At 51.0% G+C, this 10,319-nt stretch overlaps 3 protein-coding genes across 3 annotated transcripts; 1 reads left to right on the forward strand and 2 right to left on the reverse strand.

The window, feature by feature from the left end:
• Positions 1-225: 225 nt before the first annotated feature.
• Positions 226-1,879, reverse strand: Sec13 (secretory 13). Its single transcript, XM_017247946.3, has 2 exons — positions 1,487-1,879; positions 226-1,130 (listed from the first exon to the last, which is right to left on the reverse strand). Exons 1-2 carry the CDS (start codon positions 1,771-1,773, stop codon positions 323-325), a joined length of 1,095 nt encoding a protein of 364 aa, XP_017103435.2. The 5' UTR covers positions 1,774-1,879; the 3' UTR covers positions 226-322.
• A 146-nt stretch (positions 1,880-2,025) lies between these two features.
• On the forward strand, positions 2,026-2,861 carry ATPsynCF6 (ATP synthase, coupling factor 6). Its single transcript, XM_017247947.3, has 3 exons — positions 2,026-2,180; positions 2,365-2,516; positions 2,571-2,861. Exons 2-3 carry the CDS (start codon positions 2,365-2,367, stop codon positions 2,737-2,739), a joined length of 321 nt encoding a protein of 106 aa, XP_017103436.2. The 5' UTR covers positions 2,026-2,180; the 3' UTR covers positions 2,740-2,861.
• Positions 2,862-2,936: 75 nt separating this feature from the next.
• On the reverse strand, positions 2,937-9,966 carry PolE1 (DNA polymerase epsilon catalytic subunit 1). The gene is made up of 4 exons (XM_017247945.3): positions 9,813-9,966; positions 9,628-9,754; positions 3,356-9,576; positions 2,937-3,301 (listed from the first exon to the last, which is right to left on the reverse strand). The coding sequence occupies exons 1-4, from the start codon at positions 9,881-9,883 to the stop codon at positions 2,998-3,000; spliced, it is 6,723 nt and encodes a 2,240-aa protein (XP_017103434.2). The 5' UTR covers positions 9,884-9,966; the 3' UTR covers positions 2,937-2,997.
• Positions 9,967-10,319: the final 353 nt, after the last annotated feature.

Genomic DNA, 10,319 nt, shown 5'->3' on the forward strand with positions numbered 1-10,319 from the left:
TCGAGCAGACGTATTAATTACAAAACGTGGTACATTAGGTCAACACTCGCTTTCTCTTCCTTTTAATGCTAATTACGAGAACTAAGCGTGAGCCGTTTTCCAAGGAACTTAACTTTCCCACACAAACTACACGTCCTCTACTTTCTTATTTTCAATAAAGTTTCGCGGTAATTTATTTACTAAAATCCAATCATCTCAATCGCATCTTTCACAAAAAGGACATCATTTCAGAGGGGGAACTTTAATGCGTATATTATATATTGTATTTGCGAAGGATAACATATGACCACAACACTAGCACGATAATTGAAGGGGTTTCAGTTCAGTTTGATAGCTGCGAGTTCGACAGGTTAGAGTTGGACAGGTTGGAGCTGTGCTCCGAGTCGGAGGACGGACCCGGATGCGAGGGCGCCTGCTGAAGCTGCTGTTGTGCTGGCGGCTGCTGCTGCTGGGAGTGCTGGGAATGGGGAAGGTGCGACGACGGCTGCTTCGACTGGATGGCAGTGCCCGATTCGTAGTTGATTCTGATCCACTGGCCCTCGGTATTCTCCTTCCACAGTGTGACATTGTTATCGCCACCGGTAACGGCCAGAATATTTCCGGTGGTGGACCAGGAAATGCTCCACACGGCGTCGTCGAATGTGTGCAGGACACTGTAAGACCACTGTGTCAGATCTGCGTTGCTGGTCCAAACGATCACGTGCCGATCCTGGGAGGCCGTGGCAATCTGCGAGCGGGGCAAGCCGATCGACGGCGCCCAGGCCACGTCGCGCACCCAATCAGAATGCGCCTCAAGACGCTGTTCCTCCACCCAGCGATCGTTGTCTTCACGCCAGACCTTAACGAGATTATCGCATCCGCCGCTTACTAAACGCTTAACGGCCGTCGATCGGGATGTGACGCGCTGGTCGAAAGCTGGATCCGGCGCTTGAGCCGGGCACCATGAAATAGCATTCACACCAATAGTGTGAGCATTTGGTATCTTCTTGGCATCCCAAGAGCCATATTCCGTGTTGCAGGTTAGCACCGAAATCGAGCCATCGGAGCTGGCGCAGGCCAGAACTAATCCATATTCGGAGGGGGCGAAATCCACAGAGTTCACTGAAGAGTCGTGGTTGCTGTATTCATAACTGAAATGCGGCAGGAAGACAAAAACAAAGATTAGATGTGGCAGCCAAGCAAATGATAACAGCTCCAAAAACATATGTACAACATGAGGTCTTTTTAATGTATTATGTGGGTACCGAGTACTGATAGAGGCAATATTGGTATTCTAATCTATAATACCATCTAACCTCCTTCACTAAATATTTAATTATTATAGATGGATGTTAGTTTCTAAATTGTTTAAAACCTTAACCATAACATTGTTTACACAATATTTTATTTCCAAACAAGAGGTATCCATCCGTCGACTCTCTCAATGCATCTATTGTTTATCGGTGTGCTTGGGGGTCTGTGTTTGTGTGTGACCCGTAATACTTACAGTTTACTCCAGTCCCGGGGCGTCGTCGATTTCCAGACGATCACCTTGCGATCGTAGGAGCAAGAAGCTAGGATGTTGCCGAACTTTGGGTGCGCCCATGCCACCTGCCACACGGGACCCTGGTGGCCCTTGAGCTCAGCCAGCGCCTTGTTGTTCTTACGGGAGTGGAAGATGCGGACGCTGCCATCAGAGGAGCAAGTGGCCAGCAGCAGCCCATAGAAGTCCAGCGCCGCATGGTGGACCATGTCCTCGTGCTCGGTGTCGATTTCCTGCAGCAGGCTCACCATCTTAGATGCAATATATTCGCCAAGTCGCCAGAGAAATTAAATAAATGCAAGTCGTGTTTTTTTCCGGCGCTTGACGTGGAACATGGAGCAAGTAGTGTGACCAGGCGCTAACCACCTGATGGTCCCACTGGTAGTTGGTATTTTTTTAAACGCGGTTATCTTTCAAAATTTCTGTTATTTAATTTAATTTTTGAATCTTAATACATTAAAGCTTCTTTCAGACTTAAATAAATATTAAAATAGGATGGAATTATTTAAAAAAATTCAAATTTTTCCACCATAATCCTCTTCATGTCGTGACAACTTTAAAATAATCGGTCATGTGCCATCACTAATCTCAGCTGCCATTGTGAACTGACAATTGACTGTTTTCCGTGCGAAAGTTTGCATTTGCGAAGGAAATTAAGGTAAAAATAGCTTTATAAATAAAGTTTAAGGAGTTGGAAAGGAAAACGAAAACTGAAACTGAGATCCTGACGGGACGACAGTTTTTGAAACCGGCTGGACACCTCTTAAACAACAAATCATATTACATAACCTTTTTAAGGTTACATATTACCCGCGATTCTAATTGACTCTAATCCTCTCCAGATGCTGTCGCAATCCCTGCTGAATGGCGTGCGTGTCCTGCGCACCGAAGCCCGCCGCAACATCGCCATCGTGGCCCCAGCCCTGAACAAGGCCTCTGATCCCATCCAGCAGCTGTTCCTGGACAAAGTGCGCGAGTACAAGCAGAAGAGCAGGTAGGCTTTGTGGTCAAGGATAATCATAACAAGCCATTCATGTCTTCTTTACAGCGGCGGCAAACTGGTGGACCCCAACCCCGAAATCGAGCGTGAGATCAAGAATGAACTGGATCGTGTGGCCAAGCAGTTCGGCAGCGACGGCAAGACCGACTTCACCAAGTTCCCCGATTTCAAGTTCCCCGAGGTCAAGATCGACCCCATTACACAGCCTGCCAACTAAAGGGCTAACTCCGCGTATGACTTAGTTTAATTGCTTTAAATTTTGCTGCTGATTTCGTCTGCAAGTACACGGAAGAGGTGATATCTTGGTACGTCAAACATCCAATAAAATCGGAAAACCAATAGCCCCACGTCTGTAAACCAATGTAAAGTGTCTGTAACGGGGTGGAAAATGAGAAAATGCAATTCGTTTAACGCCTAAAATATATTCATATGCTAATGATACAAATTCCATAATCTAAAACACATCAAAAATCAGTTAACGCGGCGTGTTCAGTGCCTGTTGGACTGTCTGCTGGAGCAACTGCATCTTGTGGTTCACTGCCACCTTGCTGAAGGTGCTTAGCAGCGTTTGAATGTCCTTGCCGCTGATGAGAGGCACAAAGTTGCCCGCACAGGTGCAGAACTCGGCCAGATTTTCGCGCTTGATTTCGCTGCAGCGGGCACAGCGCAGATCCTGCAGGACATAGGACATCATCTTGCGCTGAAGGGCGTCTAGCATGCGCATTTCTATCTCCTCGTTGTCGTAAGCCACATAGCACTGGGCACAAAGCCAAACGGGTCTGCACAAAATATATCGTAAGAATAAATTCTGAGACGTGTTCTGCTATACTTACACTCCATCCTTCATGGCGCGGTGCTTGTCCTTGCAGAGGTCCAAGTCCCGGCAATGGTTGCAGGCCTTGCAGATCACCTCGTTAATGACGTGGCTGTCGCAGGGATCCGTCCATTCGGCCATGTCCGAGAACTCGCCGATCCCGACCAGCCTCAGCATGTTCCTTCGCAGCTCGTTGATTTGCTCCGCCAGAGTTTTGTCCACACTGAGCACCTTGATCAAGGTGCGGATCAGTTCCAGGCCGGGACTGGGCTTTCCTTTTCCATAGTTCTTATGCAGCTTAAGGATAAAGTCGAAGGCGGAGTGAGAAATATCCCGAATGGCTTGCTCAGTAGTTTTCTTTTCGGCCAGCGACTGCATGAAAAGGGTCAGGAGAGATTCGAACTTCTCGCGGCACTCATTTTCATCCGGCAAATGCTCCCCGATGGTCCAATTGAGCTCTAGAGACAGTTCCTCCTCTTGATCTGCCTCGGTCTCAACGATTTCCACGGGATCTCGGTTCTCTGCATCTTCATCTTCATCTTCGGTCCCATCCTCGACCTCATTTACTTCTGGCTCTCGTCGCATCGTGGTGGATACAATGGAGGAGACAGTCTCATCAATTCCCTTAGGCAGTTTACCACGGATACCCGAGAAATTCGCCTGGTCCATCCAGAGCATAAAGTTCCAGCACTGCTCGAAGCTCAGCTGGATGGAGTGGAACATCTCCTTGTTCCTCAAACTCTGCACGATGTAGTCCACGTAGCCCAGGGCATCGGAGACAGACTTCTTGCCGGAACTCAGAATGATCCGATTGAAGTCTGCATACACGATCGTGGCGCCCAGTCTCTTGAACTCGGCGATGATGCGGAGGAACATCTTTCTCATCAGATTGTTGAGGGATCGCCGGAGGGCAGGATCATACAGTAGGGCGTTGCTGGAGCGCACCCACCGGTAGAAGTGGACAATCTGGAAGTCGGAGAAGATGTTCCGGTTGATGGAGACCTCACGCAGCCACCCATTGACCATCGAACGCATCACCCGGAAGGCCGCCGAGCAGAGAGCCGTTTCATCGTAGCTGGGAAGCGTGGCGGCGGGTACTGTTCCGATCATTTCCTCCAGCGATACCTGCGGCATCACATCGAAGGTAATCGCCGAGGAGGCTCCCTCCATTTCTTGTATCCTGGTAGACTGCAAAAGAGCACTCACCGCCAGGCTGTCCAGCGCCAGTTCCACGCACACATCCGGGTAGAAACCCGCCTTGTTCTGCACCACGCTGATGCTCTCCTCGAACTCGGCCAGCAGGCGGCTGTCATCCGCCTCCCGGCCTCCCAGATCCGGCCTGGTGCTGGCCGACCACCACAGCACAAAGTTGTGCCGCTGCAGCAGACGCGCAAAGAATAGGTCTGCTCCAAAGAGCACCGTATCCGGTGGCATGTTCCCGATGGGCACATGGAAGTAGCGACACTGATCGAGCATCAGGTCCAACACGTTGTTGAGGTTGAGGAAGTGCCGGACCACTGCCCGGGAACCCTGTCGCTGCCAATCCAGACCCGACAGCAAGCTGGCATCGTCGGAGATGTGGATCTGGGCCTGGGGGAATTCCAGCAAGATGGGCATCGCCAGGCTGAGCTTGCGCGCCTCTAGGGCTGTCTGCAGGCACAGAATCGTTGGCCCCTGGTGCTCCTGCTTGTAGGTGGTGAGGGCGCGCTGGATGTGCCTGTAGATCTGCTTGACATCCACCTCGATGAGCACCTCAAAAGTGTAATCCTCTACGGGAATCTTGTCTTGCTCTGCGGTGGTCAGGTTTCTAATCAAAGCCAGACGCTCCGCCGCGTACAGTTGCCGCATGTTGGGCATTTGGTTGGCTCGCACTGTGTCCAACGCGAATATGTAACCCTTCTTGCTGGGCATCAGGATCAGGGACCAGATCTCCTTCTTGGCCGTCGGCGTGTTGTGCTGGTACAGATAGATCTTCCGCATCCTGTGGTTCGCACTCGCCAGGTACTTAACCTGCGTTTGAGGTCGCTGCTCCAGCTGTTCGATGGTGAAGCTCTCCAGATCCTTGGTGGCTAGCTGGGCCAGGCGCCGTGCCTCCTCGCGCTGCACTCCGCAAATACAGCCCATGTCCATCAGCGCACGGAACTCCAAGGTCATTTGGGTCTCGTAGATGCCCTCGATATCCGGCGTGGCCAAGTCCGCCAACATGCCCAGCGAGTTGTCTCTGAAGAGCTGCTCCGGGACACTGTACCTGTAGAGATTGAAAACGGGTCGGGAGCGGGGCAGAACTCGGTTCACCTTGCGCCACAACTGACCCTCCTCCGGAGGAGCGGCACTCCTCTGGTTAACGTAGAATATCCTTGGAACCGTTAGCTTTATTCTGTGCAGCTCTTCTCCAATCAAAGCCCATACGGTGAAGTGGCCGAGATCGTCGATAGGCACCAGCTGCAGGATCTGCCAGGGTTGGTCCAGCAGGGTACGTTGGGCCCGTCGCAGGAAGCCGCCTAGAGTAGCTGCCGAGCCAGTTGCTCTGGCCACTGGGGCTGAATCATCGCTGCGGGAGCGTTTATTGGCCTGACGCCTCTTTTGGCGCTGCTCCTGCTGCCACTGCCACTTGCGCTTCTGGAAGCGCACCCACTCCACGATGGTTTTCCTGGTCTCTCCGATTGGCGGGGGAGCACCGAGAGCCTGCCGCCAAGTGGTTGCCTGGGGTGATTTTTCTTGATCCTCCTCTCCGTCATCCACTTGCGCCCTCTTCCGTTTTGTGACTACGGGGCGTCCTGCAACGTCTTCACATCCATCCCTGCCTGCCAGATCCTCCATATCCGCCAGCTTATCCTCAGAAGAAACCAATGGCTTCGGTTTGGGCCTACTAGTGAACATCTCGTTGATCCTGCGCTGCTTCAGCACGTCATTCTTCTCCAGCATCTTCTTGTGCAACCAATCCGGGTGCTGCACTCTAGGCACTGGATTGGCCAGTCCCTGCAGAGCTGCTGGAATGGTAATAATCTTCTGTATGGTGCCACCCAAACGCTCTATGTAGTAGTTCCAGTCCAGGACATCCCGTATATCCGCATCGCCCATCGTCGAGTCCTTAAGCCAGCGACGAAGATGATGGCGGCGGACGCTCGGCTCCGACTGGAAAATAGCCAACGGAATGGCCCTCTCCGTAACGGGAGCCCCCTCTGGTTTCTTGGAGATGATGTACTTGCACGCCAAACCCGCATCCTTGACCATCTGCTCGCCCAGGAACTCTGCCAATCGCTTGGCCGTGGAAATGGATGTGCTCTTCTGAGCACCATACTCCTCCAGTTTCTTCGACATGCTCTTGTTCTCCGCAATCAGCTCGAACAGCTCCGAGTCCGGCAGATTGGATCCCCGGCTGTAGAGGACGTCCAGCCAGTAGTCGGCCACCTTGGCTACGGAGGCGTAGCACTCCTCCAGGGTGCTGCCCGCCAGGAAAGCCTCGAAGACGGAACTCTGGAAGTTCTTGATCAACTGCAACTCACCACGACGCTTTACCTCGAAACCCTTCAGTTCCGCCAGGGATCCGTCAAAATTGAAAACGGCATAGCGTTTCTTCAGCTTCTTGCCCTCCTCCTTAGCGGCTGGCAGGACCATGGCCAGGTAGGGACCATCCACCTCAAAGAAAATGGAGTTCTCGTCTCTTATGTCGTACTTGGGCAGATCCCCCTCCTTGTCCTTCCTCAACTCGTGGTACTGGTCGTTGGTAAAGTGATCCTTCACCATGGTGTTCAGCACGGCGTTCGGATAGGATATGTTGATCTTTTTCTTCTTCTCGTGACTGGTGTGGATAGTGAACTCTTGGGGAAAGGAGCCTGGCAGTATGCACCAAATACCGTCAGTGTCCAGCTCCAGGGGACGACCCACTCGTTCGATGATCTCCCTGGCCTTGGTGATGATATTGGAGCCGGTGAGACACACAATGCCTGCCATGGGCATGGAATGCCACCTGGCGCCCCTCCTCATCACATAGCCGTAGAAAGAGTTCAGGATGCACTTGTGGGCCAGCTGAAGGGAGTCGTAGAGGACCTCCCGGCCTTTGGCCGCCTTGATCTCAGCCGCATCTCCCGACGCCACAGCTGCATTTACCGAAGCTTTGGCCACCTTGGTAAGTCCTTTGTACTCGTAACGACGGTCTCGAAAAGCCCGGACAGTGTCCACATAGAAGCTGTTCTCCTTTTGGCATATAGTCGAGGTCCTGGTCTCCAGTTTGGTAAGCTTGGTTTTCTTGTAGGCCTTGCGGCAGTAATCCGTCAGACGTTTCTTCTCATACCCGGCCTGATCCTCCTTGGATAGCTCGTGGAAAGCCCTCTGCGGTCCACCCGGGAACAAAGGAGGAAACTTCTCTGTCTCCAGCTGCTGCTGAATGCGCTGGAACTCGTTTCGTGAAGCTGGCAGCATCTCTCCGCGCCACAGCCAGTCCATGGAGCGTTTGCAGCGAACTCCGGGCTTATTGAAGTCACAGGCGGCGCAATCCAGGTCGCTCACCATGGCCGAAGGCTGCAGACGATTGGTCAGGATAATGTTTGGGTACATGGCGCCCACATCCAAGTGATAGATGACCGGCTGCTCCAGACGATTGGGAATGTCATGGAGGCCTTGTAGGCCCTGCAGAATCTCTTGGCGCACCTCATCCAGATTAAGGACTTTATCCATGGGAATGCCCTCCTCCACCTCGATGGCATGGCGCAGGACGGCGTCCAAATGCTCCTGGAGTTGCTTGACCATGGCAGGATCCAGCCTGAAACGGCAGGGAATGTCCGCACGAAATACACCAGATTCCAGGGCCTCTACGTGACCTCCCACATAGGTTTCTGAATCCAGGACATGCCCCTCGCTGGACAGCTTGTTCAGTTCCTGTTGGTGCTTGTTGGGGTAGACGATATGGGCGTGATAGGCCTCCACCATTAGAAGAGTCTCGCATAGAGTACCAGAGCCCTTCCTCAAAATCTCATCCGGTTCCATTGGGATAATCGTGTTCAGGGCGAAGATAAAAGGATGCACATATTTCATGTAAAGATAGTAAGTAGCCACTGCATCTGAGACGGAGTAATTGGCCAAAACTTGGGGCTGTTCCACGGCCATGCGGCACATGTCCTCAGGATCGAGCTCCACGGGATCGTATCTCAGTTTGGCCTTTGCCACTGCCTTCAAGCCTTGCGATCCGACAGGCAAATAGGAATCTCTCTTTACCCAGCAGAGGCAATCCATGTGAATGGAGGGTCGACTGAGGTAGTTGCCATCCCTCACCTTGGAGAAGCCAATCTCCTGCTTCATGTCTAGGTCATAGACAGCCGCTCTGGTCTCCACGAAAGGCCAGTCGAAGAAGTCTCCGTTGTAGGTCACAACAATGTGAGGACGCACCTCCATGATATGATCAAAGAACTTCTGGAGCAGGTGCATCTCGTTCTCCTCGTTGTAGACTATAAAGTTTCCCTCGAATTCCGGCTTGGGGGTGTACTCGAAGTCGTCTACATCCGAGGAGATGATCTCTCGATTGGTTATCAAGTATCCCTGGCCGTCAATCATATAGGAAATCATCATAATCTGATCCGTCTGGGCATCCGGGAACTTCAGAGGCAACTTTGTTGTTTCAATATCAAAGGCCAGGACCACAGGCTCAGGTCTCTCCAGGATGTCTGGCCTACTGGTGATGGTCGGCATCTCCACGCCACTCCGGCAACGGATATTGTACCACTGCCCGCAGAAAATGCGAAGATCTATGGAGACTCGCACATGGTAGGGTACATCATGCTCCCGTATATCCACTATACAGTCCATGTAGTCCTGCTGCTTCTTGGCCACCGAAGCGTCCTCGGAACCAGCCGAGGATTGGGCCAGCGATGTTGCCAACATCTGCATGTAGTAGGTGTTGGATTTCTGCCGCTCCTGGTTGCGCCTTACCGCGGCCATCAGTTCCCGTCTCACCTTGGTCATGGCTGTTTGATTTAGAAAGGACAGTTTTAGGTACTGCTGCTGCAGGCCAGACAAATGATTGGGCAGATCCAAATCCTCTTTGGTGATGTGTTCCAGGCTAGAGATCTGACCCGAGTACTTCCGCCCAAGAAATCGTGCCACTTCCAGGTGCATGTTATCCTCTGGACGTATCAGCAAGTATGGTTGGTAGGTCACCGTGCATTTGAAGCGAGAACCATCCATTTGGATAAAAAACAAATCCAGAGCAGCGATGAGTCTTCGGTCCTCATCCAGCACTTCATTCTGGGGAGGAATAGGTCAGCTTTAAATGTTTTCATAGGTCTTTCCACTTACCGAATGCATATTGATAAGGTAGCCAGTCCTCTCCTGACTGTCCTTGACCCTATCGAAGCCATATTTGGAGTCGATCTTGTCATTCTCCCGAGATTGTCGGTACCCAGCCTCATTGTAAAAATCGTCACTAGGAAGTTTTCAAAAACCATTTAAATTCAGTTTATTTAACTATTTGTACTACTTACCCTTCGGTTCGGTTTTCGCTTACAAACTTCCCTGTGTTTTGCAGAACCTTGGCTTTGCCGGACTCTGCCATGTTCGTGATATTTTGTAAATATAAATAAAATAATGTTATTAACAATTGCGCGCGTTTTTTAAAGTGTGACCAAAAGCACAATCTGTATTTCTGTTGACCAACACTGCAATTTGAACCTTAACTCGACTTCCAACACTGTTTGAAGTGGCGCTGCCAGATGTATAAACTTCTGTTGGTTGCCTACAGTAATCGATTATTGCCGCCAAAACTATTATTTTTTGAACCGAGTCCAAAAATTCATAAAAACTAGTACTTTATAAAAGAACTGTTATATGCTTTTAGGGAAAACATTATTTTTCTAAACGGAAAACTTTAAAAATTGGGTACTATAGAAAATCTAGAGAATGGCATGTATGGCCCACAGCGAAGCCTATATCTTTTTCAGTTTTTGGCCGATCCTTGAGAGGAATACCTTAAACGATTTGTGAATCGATTC

Source organism: Drosophila bipectinata, chromosome 3R, assembly GCF_030179905.1.
Source record: "Drosophila bipectinata strain 14024-0381.07 chromosome 3R, DbipHiC1v2, whole genome shotgun sequence".
NCBI classification, from domain to species: domain Eukaryota; kingdom Metazoa; phylum Arthropoda; class Insecta; order Diptera; family Drosophilidae; genus Drosophila; species Drosophila bipectinata.